At 38.8% G+C, this 17,367-nt stretch overlaps 1 protein-coding gene across 2 annotated transcripts in view; it reads right to left on the reverse strand.

Moving 5' to 3' along the window:
* Window positions 1-1,672: 1,672 nt before the first annotated feature.
* Window positions 1,673-17,367, reverse strand: part of GOLGA5 (golgin A5) — a 41,108-nt gene continuing 25,413 nt past the window's right edge. For both annotated transcript variants that reach the window (XM_028101265.2, XM_028101275.2), the window contains exons 9-13: window positions 17,028-17,126; window positions 15,064-15,289; window positions 12,387-12,492; window positions 3,433-3,496; window positions 1,673-2,144 (exon numbers count right to left, since the gene is read on the reverse strand). In XM_028101265.2, coding sequence (XP_027957066.1) covers window positions 2,064-2,144; window positions 3,433-3,496; window positions 12,387-12,492; window positions 15,064-15,289; window positions 17,028-17,126 — 576 coding nt within the window. In that variant the 3' untranslated portion in view covers window positions 1,673-2,063. The remainder of the gene's footprint in view (window positions 2,145-3,432; window positions 3,497-12,386; window positions 12,493-15,063; window positions 15,290-17,027; window positions 17,127-17,367) is intronic.

The raw sequence follows: 17,367 nt of genomic DNA on the forward strand, positions 1-17,367 counted from the left end.
TGTGTTTACAAAACCCATGCTTTTCCTTTGATGGTTTTGTTTTGTAGCAACCAAAATGGTAGCTTTTGGTAAGCACAAAGTTTAGAGAAAGAGAAATATTCTTATAATAATAAAACAATCTTATTTTCTAATTGATAGGTATGAATACAAAGCAGTATAAGAGTTCTGATAATATATGTTAACACACATATATATAATGTATGTATATTATACACTCTATGTATTATATATATATGTGTGTATATATATATAATGTCTTTAAATGAATACACTGGAGAGAAAAGGAAAACGATTGGCTCTCATGCAATCGTTTTAATTAGGTTAAGGTTTCGTGCTATCTGAGGATAAATGAAAGGGAACACTTTTTAAAATTCCCCAGTTGTTAGTGGCTAAGAATACTGAAACTGAAACTCGGTTAAAAAGTAACTGTAGAAAAATAATCTTGGAAACACTTTGTCAAACTATTTCCAAAGCCAAGAGAGTGCAAAGACTGAAAAAAGATTTAAAGGCACCCTACAAAAGCCAGGACACGCAGAGATGGGAGGTCGGGCAGGACACGATGATGAAGCATGTGCTGTTTTCCATTTTAAGTTACGTAACCTGGTTTTAATCATTTTCCAGAAATTTTTCCAAATTAGAAGAGAGGAAAAATCACCTCAAAAAGATATCAGTAAGACTAAACTCTTACTTTATCCTGTTTGAGATCAACCCTGGCCTCACAGCTCCACTCTGATAGGCCATCACACCCGAGTAAGAACAGTGACATAAACTCGCAGACTGAATAATGCGTCTCTACCCCTAATCTCTCATCTCTACTTTTAGCTGATGTGGCATTTCTGCCTTTTTCATTCACGCTAAGTTGAGAAAAAGCTCAAGCCTACATCAGATGACCTTCAAAACTTCATTTTCTGATGAAAAATAAGAAACACATACATTTCCTAGGGTATCAAAACTTTTAAAGAATGTATAGGTCAATTAAAGTCATAGTACAGATGTCATTAAGAACAGAAACTCTGGTCAGGTTTTCAGTTGGGCACCAGCAGACGTCTTCAACAACATTCCTCAAAGGAAGAACTACACCCCTGCCCAAGATCTACATGTATTAAAATCACACGTGAAGAAAGACCACCAGTAATCAGAGTACAAAATAAGAATTCAGACATGTGGAGGAAAAGGAAAGCCAAAAGAGACATTATACTGAACTTAAAGCAAAGAAAACGTCTCTTTTCAGAGAATAACTCTGCAATGTCTTTGCACTGGAGTGTCTTAGAAGCGCAAAGGTTGACAAAACAGATTTCATTCCTAGATGCTACAGGCAGGGTTGTCTTGAGCTAACCCCAGGTACAGGCTAGAGAAAAGGAAAGAGGACAGTGAATGGGTGCGTAGGAAGCAGAGGAAGGTGGTACAGTGGAAGACGTGCACACAACGCAGCAGGGGCAAAGTGCCAGGAAGCACTTACACGTGACGCCACTGCTGATTTCTGCTCTACTCACTACAGTTTGTTTGGAAAGGTCCTATTTAATGGGGATGAGAAACTATTACTTTAAAAAAGAAAAAGGCACAGTAAATTTTATTTATGTGTTTATACGAAAACTTATACCAATCAAGTCTTTAACGTGTAAGAAGTAAATCCATATTTGCAAAGCTAATATAAATATAAAAGCAGACTGAATTATCAAAAAGAAAACATTTTATTTGTATCACTAAATACAATTAGTTTCCCTGATTATAACCCATAATGCGTGTCACCTAAAATAGGATGGTCTGTACAGAGGTGAACAAACCCAGGTCTATGTGTACACAAATATACACTGAACCTCTGACTTCAGAAAAAGCAGAGCTGAGCTTATTAAATTATTGTCTGTTTTAGAAATTCTTACCATTTGAAGGAAATGAGAGGAAGATTTAGGTAGCAGAGTACTTGTATAATAACTTAACGAGTTAAAAGCTTGTAGTGATGAAATAACCTTGTGCACCATTCTCAGCAATTTCAGGCAACAGGTCCTTTTGCAGATCCCAAGTGTGAAAAAAGACAACCAATCACTGAAGTAACTGGGTTCAGTTCATTTGCCATGTGGTTGGTCATGGTGCATTTCTGGTGTATAAGTCAATAGAACAATCATGACCCATAGGTGAAGCAAAGCCTAAAGAAAGAAAAAACAATTTACAGATTAGCCAATAAATCAATCTTCACCAAAGGCCCGCTGTGTCGTACCCTGAGGGCGGGAATCGTGTCTTGTCTTTGCAGTCCTGTGGTTAGCACTGGGTCTCTGCAACCTTGCAAGGGCCCAGTACCTGTTCACTGGATAAATAATGAAGAAACAAACATGCAAACAAACGAGCTAAGTGCAATGGAGGCTAACGGTTTGGATACCTATACGATTCTCAGTTGAGAATTATCAAAGTCGTTAGCACATTCATAACATGCATGGGTACACATAAATCACCGATCAGGTGATTATAATGCAGAGTAGATGCCAGGATTAAAATTGCTAGATATACATAAGGTTGGTTGCAAAGGCTTTTTAGAACAGAGTCATGGTGGGTGTTTTTGCAAAAGGGTTTAGCCATGATTTCCCATCTTCCCATGATGGGAAGACATTCCTGACAGGAATAATATGTCAGGCTTCAAAGGCTGATTTAGGGTCTAGCACAGGACCTACAGTGAGGAACGTGCCCTAGCTCCCTCACGGCAGCGCTATGACACATGGCGCAGGTGTTCTTTATCATCTCCAAAACCGGGAATCCACCTGTGTGGCGCCTATTCTAAATTCTTGATGCTGTTCAATTTGTTTCTTTTCCTCTCTCCATCCCTCACTTCTTAAAAAAACTTTTTATTCAAAGGAGTAACTCTTCCCTCTAGTGGATCACAGAGAAATTTCTTTCTAAGCTTTTTTCTTTTTCAGGAAGACTGCTTGTCTTAACTGAACTCAACTAGACGTCCTCAGAACAGTTAGAAGACTTTTTACGGTCAAAGGACACATGAAACAGTATCCCAGTCCATGGTGACCATTGTATTAGAGCTAAGAAATTGGAAAAAATGAAAATCAGCCTTGAGATCCTTTCAGAATATAAAGCAAAACACACGAAAATAATAAAAAAATAATCAAAGAAACTTTACATCAACATAAAAATGAAATCAATTGTTTTGCACCACATTTTTGTCATTAGAGGGCCTCAGAAGTGGAGGGAACTATTAAACTGCATTACAGGTAAATTCATTGTAGGACAAGCCTTTGAGCAATTTATATTTTAGATGTAATAACTATAACTCTACTTGCATCCTTGAGGGAAAAAAAGTTTTAATGACCAGAAATGAGTTCTATTTTCTTTCAAAAATAATTACTGGACTTTTAGTCAAAATGATCAGTAGCTGAAAAAAACTTGTTAAAAATCAAGTGTAGCATTATTTTTTCAAATAAATTTACTTACCATATATATAATTACAAAAACTCGTGCTATGGGGTATCTTCGAAGAAAAATTCCCAGGCGGATGCTGCGCAAATGGAGGTTGCGGGGGGAGGGGAGAGAAAACAGTTACACTCAAAGCACATCTTCCTGTGGTCAGAGCTAATGATGCTTTTTAGCATTTCTCTCATTTAAACTATTTCTGTGGCCACTACTGTAAAGATCATTTTACACTAGATTGTTAAATTACTTGAAATAACCATATGGAAACATCATGGTAAATACTTTCTCTACTGTTTGTGGCTTGACTGTTAAATAATCTATTTCCCTTAATTCTTCAGCTACAACTATAGGAGGCAAGCTCTCTAAATAATTTTTCTTTTAGAAACCAAAGAAGTTAGAAGAAAGAGATAAGGCAAGCGTCAACACATGAATGGGAAAAAGAGTCTGTTTGGTTAACACTTGCAATAGCTAATCTGGAAGCTGGTGCACGGACACATGCTTCTAAAAGACTCAGAACTATAGAAACTCAAGTAAACACTTAACTAAAGTAAATGTGGAAGAACATGAAGTCCAGACCTGACTACTCATGCCTCTTTGCAACATTTTTTCCCGGTCAAGATAGATACACATACAGGCAAAATACACCTTTCTTCTAGGCCTTTCTGCTTCTTTCACCATCATCAGAATAATGCCTTGTATCTAGTTTCTCTAAAAATTATAATATAGGTTGAATAAATGAATAGTTGAAATAAATGTGCTTAATAATCTGGACACAACGACTATGGCATCTTTGGTCCATGGCCTCAAAAACCTAAGCAAATCATCCTCTTGATTTTTAACACCACAACTCTATTCTGATACAAAAAGAAAAGATGGCTCTATTTTGCAACAATTCATTACAACTGTGTTTAATTATAAACACTAAGAAGCAAAAGAGTTTAGTGGATTATTTAAACATGAAGTTTATCAAGGCAAACATACACTGTTAAAACATTTTCTTCATAAGGTGCATGTCTGCTAGTATAAAGAAGTTATAAATATACAACATGTATACAAATTATACATTACCTATATAGTACATATAAAGTATATATTAAAATGAATACTGTTCACTTGTACATACTGGCATCTTTTATTCTCATCACATGATAAAGTAATGAAAGAAAATATTCCAAGGATGCATTTACATGAGATAGAGGTTTTCTCACTGAAATTTATTAAGAGTTTACTATAGAAAGAAGAGAAATGTGGTTAGGGAGCAAGATGGCGGAGGAGTAGGAGACCTGGATTTCGTCTGGTCTCAGGAATTCAGCTGGATAGGGATCAAACCATTCTGAACACATACGCACTCAACAGGAGATTGAAGAAAAGAATAGCAACAACTCTCTGAACAGAAAAGCGACCGCCTTCTGGAAGGTAGGATGTGCGGAGAAGTGAATCCGAGGCGATATTCAGGAAGATAGACAGCGGGGGCCCGCTTCTGGCAAGTGATAGAGCCGAGGAGCACAAAATCGGAACTTTTAGAAGTCGGTTCTGCTGAGGGACGTCGCTCCAGTGGCTACGCGGGGGTGGAAACCTCGTGGGACAGTGTGTTCTCAGGACCCTCGGGGTCACAGAAAGACCGGGGGTGCCCGAGTGTGGCAGAGCTCCCAGGTATCAGAGAGGGGAAGCTGGCTGCAGAAACGGAGCTGAGGAGCGGGTTCTCAGCTCGGGGTGGCCATAAACGTGATCCGCCGCACAGTCGGGCCACTGCTCCTCCAGCAGGGACCCAACAAGCGGCAGATCTGGGGAGACTCCCCTTCCTCCCCCGGGGGGAGCGGTGCAGAAGCGCATCGCAGGGATCTGCTGGGTTTGGAGACTCCACACCAAGTCGGGTGCCAGAGATAGAAACGCTGGGTCACAGGCCGGGTGAGCACGGAGTGCAGCCAGAGACCGGGGAGACGGGAGAGATTAACTGCTTTTCTCTGGGGGCTCACTGAGGAACGGGTCCCGAGTTATCGGCTCCTCCTGGGCGGAGATTGGGAGGCCACCATTTTCACTCTCATCCTCCAAAGCTGTACGGAAAGCTTGCATGGAACAAAAGCTCCCGAGAGCAAACCGGAGCAGATTACTTAGCCCAGACCGGGCAAGGGCGGGGCAATTCCGCCTCCGGCAAAGACGTTTGGGAACCACGGCAACAGGCCCCTCCCCCAGAAGATCAGCAAGAACAGCCAGCCAGCTAAGACCAAGTTCACCAATCAATGAGAACAGCAGAACTCCAGAGCTAGGGGAATACTGCACATAGAATCCATGGCTTTTTTACCATGATTCTTTAGTCTTTCAAAGTTAATTTTTTTTTAACTTTTTTTTTTTTGAATTTTTCTTTTTCCCTTTTTCAACCGACATCTTATCAATCCCCTTTTTTTAAAAGATTTTATTTTATTTATTTGAGAAAGAGACAGAGAGAGCAGAAGAGGGGATAGGGTGAGAGAGAGAAGCAGACTCCCCGCCGAGCAGGGAGCCCGATGCGGGACTCGATCCCAGGACTCCAGGATCATGACCTGAGCCAAAGGCAGTTGCTTAACCAACTGAGCCACGCAGGCGCCCCCTATCAATCCCTTTTTTTAAAAAAACATTTTTATTTTTCATTGTTAGAGTCATATTCTATCCCTTCATAGTAGTTACCCTTATTTTTGGCATATGTATATATATATATATATATATATACATATATATATACACACACACATATATTATATATATATATACACACACACACACATATATATATAAGTTGTTCTCTCTTTAAAATTTTGAGATACACTTTCTTCTAACAGATCAAAATATACCCTAAATCTCTAGTGTATGGCTTTGTTCTAGTCTCCTGCCTGATCACATTCTCTCCCTTTTTTTCTTTTTTTATTTAAATCCTCTTCTTTCTTTTTTCAAACAACTTATCAATCCTTTATAAAATTTTTTATAATTTTCATCTTTACAGTCATATTCCATCCCTTCATCGTATCAACCCTTATTTTTGTACATATATAAGTTTTTCTTCGTTTAAAATTTTGGGAGGCACCTTCTTCTAACAGAGCAAAATACACCCAAAATCTAGTGTGTGGCACTGATCTATGCACCAGCCTGATCATATTTGATCATATTCTCTTTTTTTAATTTTTTCCTGTTTTTGTTTGTTTTTATCTTTATCTTTTTCTTTTCTTTCTTTCCTTTCTTTTTCCCCGGTTTCAGGTCTTGTCTGATTTGTTTAGAATATAATTTCTGGGGACGTTGTTACCCTGTTAGCATTTTGTTCTCTCATTCATCTATTCTCCTCTGGACAAAATGACAAGATGGAAAAAATCACCTCAACAAAAAGAACAAGAGGTAGTACAGACTGCCAGGGACCTACTCAATACAGTCATTAGTACCATGTCAGACCTAGAGTTCAGAATCATGATTTTAAAGATACTAGCTGGGCTTGAAAAAAGCATGGAAGTTATTAGAGAAATCCTGTCTGGAGAAATAAAAGAACTAAAATCTAACCAAGTCGAAATCAAAAAGGCTATTAATGAGGTGCAATAAAAAACGGGGGCGCTAACTGCTAGGATAAATGAGGCAGAAGAGAGATTCAGTGATATAGAAGACCAAATGATGGAAAATAAAGCTGAGAAAAAGAGAGATAAACAACTGCTGGATCATGAGGGCAGAATTCGAGGCATAAGCGATACCACAGATGAAACAACATTAAAATAATTGGGATCCCAGAAGAAGAAGAAAGAGAGAGAGGGGCAGAAGGTATATTAGAGCAAATTACAGCAGAGAACGTCCCTAATTTGGGAAAGGAAACAGGCATCAAAATCCAGGAGGCACAGAGAACCCCTCTCAAAATCAATAAAAATAGGTCAACACCCAGACATCTAATAGTAAAACTTACAAGTCTCAGAGACAAAGAGAAAATCCTGAAAGCAGCTAGGGAGAAGAGATATGTAACCTACAATGGTAGAAACATTAGACTGGCAACAGACCTATCCACAGAGACCTGGCAGGCCAGAAAGGACTGGCATGATATTTTCAGAGCACTAAACGAGAAAAATATGCAGCCAAGAATACTATATCCAGCTAGGCTGTCACTGAAAAGAGAAGGAGAGATAAAAAGCTTCCAGGACAAACAAAAACGAAAGGAATTTGCAAACACGAAACCAGCCCTCCAAGAAATCTTGAAAGGGGTCCTCTAAGCAAAGAGAGAGCCTAAAAGCAACATAGACCAGAAAGGAACACAGACAATATACAGTAACAGTCACCTTACAGGCAATACAATGGCACTAAATTCGTATCTTTCGATAGTTACTCTGAATGTAAATGGGCTAAATGCCCCAATCAAAAGACACAGGCCATCAGATTGGATTAAAAAACAGGACCCATCAATATGCTGTCTGCAAGAGACTCATTTTAGACCCAAAGACACCCCCAGATTGAAAGTGAGGGGGTGGAAAACCATTTACCATGCTAATGGACACAAAAAGAAAGCTGGGGTGGCAATCCTTATATCAGACAAATTAGGTTTTAAACCAAAGACTAAAACAGGTTATGGGCTCTATGTTGTTAGTACTTCCAGAGGTACGTATTCAGTTTTCTTAAATTCCCTTTACAGAAGCCTAATTGTATGGTTTTGATTTCAGGTTGTAAACATTGAAAGTCTGCGGCGGCAGCTCCCGGTTCTGCCAGTTCTCTCTCACTGTCATGTAATCAACTAACTTCGTTTGTGGATTTCAGGGTAAAGTATGCATGTTACTTTTGTGTGTATTTAATCATGAAATTTAATTTTCCACTTATTTGTAATGTTTCTTTTAAATAAAAGTAACTAAATTTGTTGTACTCTGTAAAAAAAAAAAAAAAAAAAGTCACAAATCCGGTCTCAACCAGTACCAAAAGATTGGGATTATTCCCTGCATATTTTCAGACCACAATGCTTTGAAACTAGAATTCAATCACAAGAGGAAAGTCAGAAAGAACTCAAATACATGGAGGCTAAAGAGCATCCTACTGAAGAATGAATGGGTCAACCAGGAAATTAAAGAAGAATTAAAAAAATTCAAGGAAAACAATGAAAATGAAAACACAACTGTTCAAAATCTCTGGGATGCCGCAAAGGCAGTCCTAAGAGGTAAGTATATAGCAATACAAGCCTTTCTCAAGAAACAAGAAAGGTCTCAAATACCCAACCTAACCCTACACCTAAAGGAGCTAGAGAAAAAACAGCAAATAAAGCCTAAACCCAGCAGGAAAAGAGAAATTAATAATAAAGATCAGAGCAGAAATCAATGAACTAGAAACCAAAAGAACAGTAGAACAGATCAACGAAACTAGGAGCTGGTTCTTCGAAAGAATTAACAAGATTGATAAACCCCTGGCCAGACTTATCAAAAAGAAAAATGACCCAAATCAATAAAATCATGAATGAAAGAGGAGAGCTCGCAACCAACACCAAAGAAACACAAACAATTATAAGAACATATTATGAGCAACTCTATGCCAGCAAATTAGATAACCTGGAAGAAATGGATGCATTCCTAGGATGTATCAACTACCAAAACTGAACCAGGAAGAAATAGAAAACCTGAACAGACCTATAACCACTAAGGAAATTGAAGCAGTCATCAAAAATCTCCCAACAAGAGCTCAGGGCCAGATGGCTTCCCAGGGGAATTCTACCAAACATTTAAAGAAGAATTAATACCTATTCTTCTGAAACTGTTCCAAAAAACAGAAATGGAAGGAAAACTTCCAAACTCATTTTATGAGGCCACCATTACCTTGATCCCAAAACCAAAGACCCCATCAAAAAGGAGAATTACAGACCAATATCCCTGATGAACATGGATGTAAAAATTCTCACCAAAATACTAGCCAATAGGATCCAACAGTACATTAAAAGGATTATTCACCACGACCAAGTGGGATTTATCCCTGGGCTGCAAGGTTGGTTCAACATCCGCAAATCAATGTGATACAATACATTAACAAAAGAAAGGACAAGAATCATATGATCCTCTCAATAGATGCAGAAAAAGCATTTGACAAAGTACAACATCCTTTCTTGATCAAAACTCTTCAGAGTATAGGGATAGAGGGTACCTACCTCAATATCATAAAAGCCATCTATGGAAAACCTACAGCGAATATCATTCTCAATGGGGAAAAACTGAGAGCTTTCCCCCTAAAGTCAGGAACGCGACAGGGATGTCCACTATCACCACTGCTATTCAACATAGTACTAGAAATCCTAGTCACAGCAATCAGACAACAAAAAGAAATAAAAGGCCTCCAAATCGGCAAAGAAGAGTCAAACTCTCACTGTTTGCAGATGATATGATACTATATGTGGAAAACCCAAAAGACTGCACACCAAAACTGCTACAACTCATACAGGAATTCAATAAAGTGGCAGGATATAAAATCAATGCACAGAAATCTGTGGCATTCCTATACACCAACAACAAAACAGAAGAAAGAGAAATTAAGGAGTCGATCCCATTTACAATAGCACCCAAAACCGTAAGATACCTAGGAATAAATCTAACCAAAGAGGCAAAGGATCTGTACTCAGAAAACTATAATATACTCATGAAAGAAATTGAGGAAGACACAAAGAAATAGAAAAACGTTCCATGCTCACGGACTGGAAGAACAAACATTGTGAAGATGTCAATGCTACCTAGAGCCACCTACACATTCAATGCAATCCCCATCAAAATACCATCCACTTTTTTCAAAGAAATGGAACAAATAATCCTAAAATTTGTATGGAACCAGAAAAGACCCCGAATAGCCAGAGGAATGTTGAAAAAGAAAAGCAAAGCTGGTGGCATCACAATTCCGGACTTCAAACTCTATTACAAAGCTGTAATCATCAAAACAGTATGGTACTGGCACAAAAACAGACACGTAGATCAATGGAATAGAATAGAGAGCCCAGAAATGGACCCTCAACTCTATGGTCAACTAACCTTTGACAAAGCAGGAAAGAATGTCCAATGGAAAAAAGACAGTCTCTTCAACAAATGGTGTTGGGAAAATTGGACAGCCACATGCAGAAGAATGAAACTGGACCATTTCCTTACACCACACACAAAAATAGACTCAAAATGGTTGAAAGACCTAAATGTGAGACAGGAGTCCATCAACATCCTAAAGGAGAACACAGGCAGCAACCTCTTCGACCTCAGCCGCAGCAACTTCTTCCTAGAAACATCGCCAAAGGCAAGGGAAGCAAGGGCAAAAATGAACTATTGGGACTTCATCAAGATAAAAAGCTTTTGCACAGCAAAAGAAACAGTCCACAAAACCAAAAGACAACCGACAGAATGGGAGAAGGTATTTGCAAATGACATATCAGATAAAGGGCTAGTATCCAAAATCTATAAAGAACTTATCAAACTCAACACCCAAAGAACAAATAATCCAATCAAGAAATGGGCAGAAGACATGAACATTTTTCCAAAGAAGACATCCAAATGGCCAACAGATACATGAAAAAGTGCTCATCACTTGGCATCAGGGAAATCCAAATCAAAAGCTCAATGAGATACCACCTCACACCAGTCAGAATGGCTAAAATTAACAAGTCAGGAAACGACAGATGTTGGCGGGGATGCGGTGAAAGGGGAACCCTCCTACACTGTTGGTGGGAATGCAAGCTGGTGCAACCACTCTGGAAAACAGTATGGAGGTTCCTTAAAAAGTTGAAAATAGAGCCACCATATGATCCAGCAATTGCACTACTGGGTATTTACCTCAAAGATACAAATGTAGGGATCTGAAGGGGTACGTGCACCCCGATGTTTATAGCAGCAATGTCTACAATAGCCAAACTGTGGAAAGAGCCAAGATGTCCATCAACAGATGAATGGATAAAGAATATGTGGTGTACACACACACACACACACACACACACACACACGCACGCACACACACACACACACACTGGAATATTATGCAGCCATCAAAAGGAATGAGATCTTGGGCACCTGGGTGGCTCAGATGGTTAAGCGTCTGCCTTCGGCTCAGGTCATGATCCCAGGGTCCTGGGATCGAGTCCCGCATCGGGCTCCCTGCTCCCTGGGAGCCTGCTTCTCCCTCTGCTTCTCTCTCTCTCTCTCTCTCATGAATAAATAAATAAAATCTTTAAAAAAAAAAATTATTAAAACAAAAAAGGAATGAGATCTTGCCATTTGCAACGACGTGGATGGAACTGGAGGGTGTTATGCTGAGCGAAATAAGTCAATCAGAGAAAGACATGTATCGTATGACCTCACTGATATGAGGAATTCTTAATCTCAGGAAACAAACTGAGGGTTGCTGGACTGGGGCAGGTGGGAGGGATGGGGTGGCTGGGTGATAGGCATTGGGGAGGGTATGTGCTATGGTGAGGGCTGTGAATTGTGCAAGACTGTTGAATCACAGATCTGTACCTCTGAAACAAATAATGCAATATATGTTAAGAAAAAAAAAAGATAGCAGGAGGGGAAGAATGAAGGGGGGGAAATCAGAGGGGGAGACGAACCATGAGAGATGATGGACTCTGAAAAACAAATTGAGGGTTCTAGAGGGGAGGGGGGTGGGAGGATGGGTTAGCCTGATGATGGGTATTAAAGAGGGCACGTTCTGCATGGAGCAGTGGGTGTTATGCACAAACAATGAATCATGGAACACTACATTAAAAACTAATGATGTAATGCATGATGATTAACATAACAATTAAAAAATTAAGAAAAAGAAAGAAGAGAAATGATCAGGGTTAATCATCTTCAGTGAGACACAAGCAGTGGCTGACCACATAGAGCAATCTCATGAGACTGAAATATCGTGAGAGGAAGTAGGGAAATATCACTCTAAATATCAGCTATGCCTGATGAGACTCACTGTGACTGAAGCCACCAGAAAATGGTACAAAAAGAGCTGACAATCCCTCACTCATCGTTACTGCCCTTGCTTACCTAAACTGGTCAATTGAACTAGCAGCTTTTCGGACTTTTCCATACATTCCTGCCAGATTTGTTTCTGTATCATTAAAAAGAACAGGAACATTTCGGAGCCGTGTGCCTGTTTAAACAAGAAAATAATGAATTAATGTACAAACACCAAAAGCAATGTCCTAACAAAATTATAGTTGAATATATTATTGTATTACAAATGGAAGAAATTCTCAAGGCCAACTTTCTAAGCATTACACAAAGAAGGTGCAGCCATAAAGAAAAGACAGATAAATGTGATTATATAAAATATTTAAACTTCCATATCCACAAAAATAAAAATTAAAAAACTAAAAAAATCATTTCCCCATGAAGTTAGCAAAAATTGAAGTTTACAAATACCAAGTCCCGCCAAGAGTCAATATTAATGAGCACTTTCTTCCTGTGCTAGCAAGAGTGAGGCGAGACACCCTTTCTACAATGCTGATGACTCCCAGATTTGTATCTCCAGCCCCGACCACCAACTCCAGACTCATCTAATTGTCTGTTTTGTTTCCATCTGGATGTCTAAAATCATCTCAAGCTCAGGTGCCCAAAACCATAATTCTGACTTCCTGCCCTCCCTGCCAGCCTACTCACCCTGTCATTTTCCCCATCTCAGTACATGACAACATTGTTCCATCAGCTCAGGCCAAAACCCTTGACTCCTTTCTTTCTCTCAAACTGCACATCCAATCTACCCACTCTCCTTTAAGATGAACCCCTGCAAACCCCAATCTGGTTTTAGCTGCCACCATCCCTCACACACATTAATATGATGGCTCCTCTCTGGTCCCCTGCCTCCACTCAGCTCTCTGCAGTCTATTCTGGACAGCCAGAGGCATCTTGCTAAAATGCAGTCACCCCTCTCCAGATCCTTCAATGGCTTCCTACTTCATTCAGAGTAAAAGTCCGTACACAGGCCAAAACAGTCTCTTCCAAGTTCTCTGAATTTCCCTTTGACTACTCTCCCCCCTCACTCAGTCTTCTCCAGCTGCACTGGCCTCCCTGCTGTTCCTGCAACATGCCAACACTGCTCCTACCTCTGGGCCTTTGCACCTGCTCTTCTCTTTGCCTGGAAACTCTTCCTGCAGACCTCCTTCTAGTTTACCATCACCTTACCCCCTTTGGGACTTTAATAAAGTGCTTTATTTTGTCTTCTTTGGTGTGTGTGATTACTAGTGAGACTGAACATTTTTCTAATCAGAAATACCATAATTTTCTTCTAGTTTTTCCATGTTTTAATATTTAATTCTTCAATTTGACAAGGATTCATTTTGTGTGCAAGTGAAATGAAGGTTTAACTTTAAACCAATTCCCCCCAGCTCACCAGCTAGTCTAGCACCACAATGATTCCCTGATTTCTGACATTATTATATGTTTAATTCTTATATATTAATTAGGATCTTTTTCTGGGCTATTTTGTCACAGACTAAAATTTTTTTGTTTTTGTTTTTTAAAGTAAGCTCTAGAGGTGCCTGGGTGGTTTAGTCAGTTAAGTGTCCGACTCTTGATTTCAGCTCAGGTCATGATCTCATGGTTGTTAGATTAAGCCCTGCATCGGGCTCCAGGCTCAGTGGGGAGTCTGCTGGAGATTCTTTCTCTTTCTTTCCCTCCCTCCCTCTCTCTCTCTTCCCCTCTAATAAATAAATAAATCTTTAAAAAAAAAAAGAAAACTGATTTATATGAAAAAGTTAAAAACCAATAAAACATATAAACATATATAGGAAAAAAGCCTGAAAGGAGATATTCCAAAATGTTATCTGACAGGGGAACAGATTATTTGGATGATTTTAGTATCTTTTTGAGATTTCTTTTGACAGCAACCATGTTATCAAAAAAAATAGATAAAATAACAAGTTGTTTTTTAAAAATTTAAAAAAACTTCTATTTATTTTTTTTTAAAGATTTTATTTATTTGACAGAGAGAGAGAGCCAAGTAGGGGGAGTGGCAGAAGGAGAGGGAGAAGCAGGCTCCCCACTGAGCAGGGAGCCCAATGAGGGGCTCGATCCCAGGACTGAGATCATGACCTGAGCTAAAGGCAGATGCTTAGCTGACTGAGCCACCTAGGCACCCCTTAAAAAAACTTTTAATTTAAAGCCAAAGAACTGAGAGATTTGCTGAATGACTACTTTGTAGACTTTATGAAGCTCTAAGATTAAATACCTGTTCTGCTGAAACTTATACGGAAATCTTTAACATTGTTCTTGATTATGTATTTTGGGAATCTACAGATTTCTCTATTGACATTACAGAGCATGGATATACTTATATGACTATTAACTATAATATTCATAATTACGAACCAGAAGATTTTTAAAACAAATCTTCCTTTAAGTTTCCCCCAAAGCCCCTTTCTGCCAAATTATCTGCCTTGTCATCAATATCTTGGTCAATGTCCTACATATTTCATTATGATCATTGTTCCTCAGGTCTCCCTTCTCCAAGTCCCATACTTGGAGTCCACTGTCCCATTTGCTAAAGATCATGTCAAACAGTGCATGGCTCAGGCCTCACATCGGAGAAAAGCAGTGCTTTGCTGGATGGAGCTTCTTTTCAAATAAAAATGGTCTTTCTGTAACTTTTCAAAGTCATGCCTGAATTAGCAAGGTTGGAAATTAAGGCAATGCAATGTTCTTTTCAAATTCCTTTTTTTGTTACCTTCGCCATTGTCAACTCCAGACATATTAATGGAAGACCCATTGTTGCTACTTCCACTGGCAGAGTTCACCTGCTGCTCAAGGCGCTCTAGCTGGAAGACCAGAGAGTTCTTCTCTGTGCTGAGACTCTCCAGCATGGTCTGCTTCTGGATGAGAGTCTCCGTTAGCTGATGGAGTCGGTTTTCTAACTCGGACTGACTACTGTTGCTTAAAGTTTTGTTAGTAAGCTGAAAGGCAAAGTGTTCATAAAATTATTACATAAAGTAAAAGTCATACAACATAGAATCTACATCCCCACATGTAAAGTGTAGCATTATTCAATTTCTCAAAACTTACTGTCTACAGAAGAGATTTTCAAACTGTATTAACAGGCCACAAAATCAATTTGGTGGGTCACGATCCACATTTTAAAATACTGATAGAACAGAATGGGACAGAGAGTACACAGCACACAGTATTTAAGAGTACTGTTCTGTGAAACTTCTGTTTAGTGTTGTATTTCTAAGTACATGTGAGTATCGAGACACAAGGTATACTTTACTTCTTACTGTGGAATCATGGTCAAAGATATTTGAAAGCATCAATACACAGGACAGTGTGAACTTCTGGACCGGGATTCAAAACCCTCCATAACTCAGCAGCTGCGGTGCAGTGCAAAGGCCACAAACCGAGGTTTTCACCTCTGCTCGGCAGTTTTCTAGCTATCTGACATTGGACAAATTGCTACACCTCTCTGTACGTGATGTTCAGGGATACTATTCCACTCTAGTGAGTATCAGTATAGTAGTATATCCCACTGAGGTTTTAATTTGCTTCCCCTGATGACTGATGATTTTGAGCACCAACTTATTACATTCGTATTTGGCCACTCATTTATGGGTCATTGTTATTTTTGGCAATGTATGAAGATGCTGATCTCTTTTTAAAATTGTATAAATCAACTTCCTTCTAAGAGACAAAGGTTTTCCTCTATTCTACTTAGATAAAAAAATCTTTAAGAGATATCCCTCTAAGATTAATTCTTAATTAACAAAAATAGCACAATATCTTATGCTTAGTAGGCACTCAGAAAACATTTAATAAATAAGGAATGTTTAAGGATTAAACCAATTGGTGGTTTATGGTCCTTTCTTTTGACTTTCTGCTAACAAGTCATGTTACCACTTATAAGCACTTCACAAAGGTAGGTGAGGGAAGAATGGAACACTGAAATCAGATGTTCCCAACTCCTACAAAAATTAAAATATTTTAAAATATTTTAAATTATGGACTACTATGAAGTTTGACAACTTAAAAACTAAAATTATTTGACTTTTTATGTTCAAACTAAGTCATCAGCTAACTAAAAAATGAAGAATCAATCTTTATGTAAATTATTTAAATGACCAATGAGCTCATTATTTAGTAAGTCAATAAATATAAGGGATAAAGGACAATGTGAACATAAGGGAGAAAAGGACAAGCTAGAGTTACAGGATAAGTGATGCATGATTTTGTCACAATTAATGATAAGCATTGGTAAATCTGGGTGGTGGGCACATGTTATGTCCTATGTTTTACATTTTCAGAGTTAAAAAGAAGTCTTGGAGCCTTTATGGAAGACCTATCAATTGTCAATAGGAAGATTTATCATTGGGTTTTTCTTAGGAAAGAGAAACGATAATTATGAAACTGGCAATCAGCACAACCACCACTGAAGTTAAAGGTATGAAATTTTGGGGAAGTCATGTGTCCTCGGATGGCTCTGGCTAGAAGACACTTCTAGATGAAGAAGCCATAGAATACAGCAAACACAGACTAAAATGGCATTAGATGAAAATTCTGTATCAGATTGAAAGTAACATCTCACTGTTGTAACAGCAGAACTCCGTTGAAAATATGGGAAAAGAAGGTCTTTCTATATCCTTTAAAAAAAATTAGCTTTGCAATGGTATCTTTCCCCAAGTTGTGAACACTCATTCACACCTGATTCCTAAGTTTTTGAATTTCTTCTTCTCGATCTTTAATCCTGCTTTGCAACGTGTTCTTTGTTCGATATAGATCTTCTTCTATGTAGTGGAATTCCTACAAAGTGAGACATGAATAAACAGAAGCTAAATCAGTGTTCCCTATTTCATCCCCAGTACCTACAACAGTTCCTGACACACAGGAGGCACTCAGCCAACATGTGCTGCATCTATACTGAATGAACAAATGAACAGACTTGGAAGGGTCTGATGAACAGTACTCTAGCATGATGTATCAAGTCTTTCCGTGGTCAGAGGTCTTCATTTTTCTTGGGTAGATATGTAGGGATAGAACTGCT

The sequence above is a fragment of the Eumetopias jubatus genome, unplaced genomic scaffold (genome assembly GCF_037043125.1).
Source record: "Eumetopias jubatus isolate StellerSeaLion01/CBP00866 unplaced genomic scaffold, mEumJub1_p1.0 scaffold_7, whole genome shotgun sequence".
NCBI lineage: Eukaryota > Metazoa > Chordata > Mammalia > Carnivora > Otariidae > Eumetopias > Eumetopias jubatus.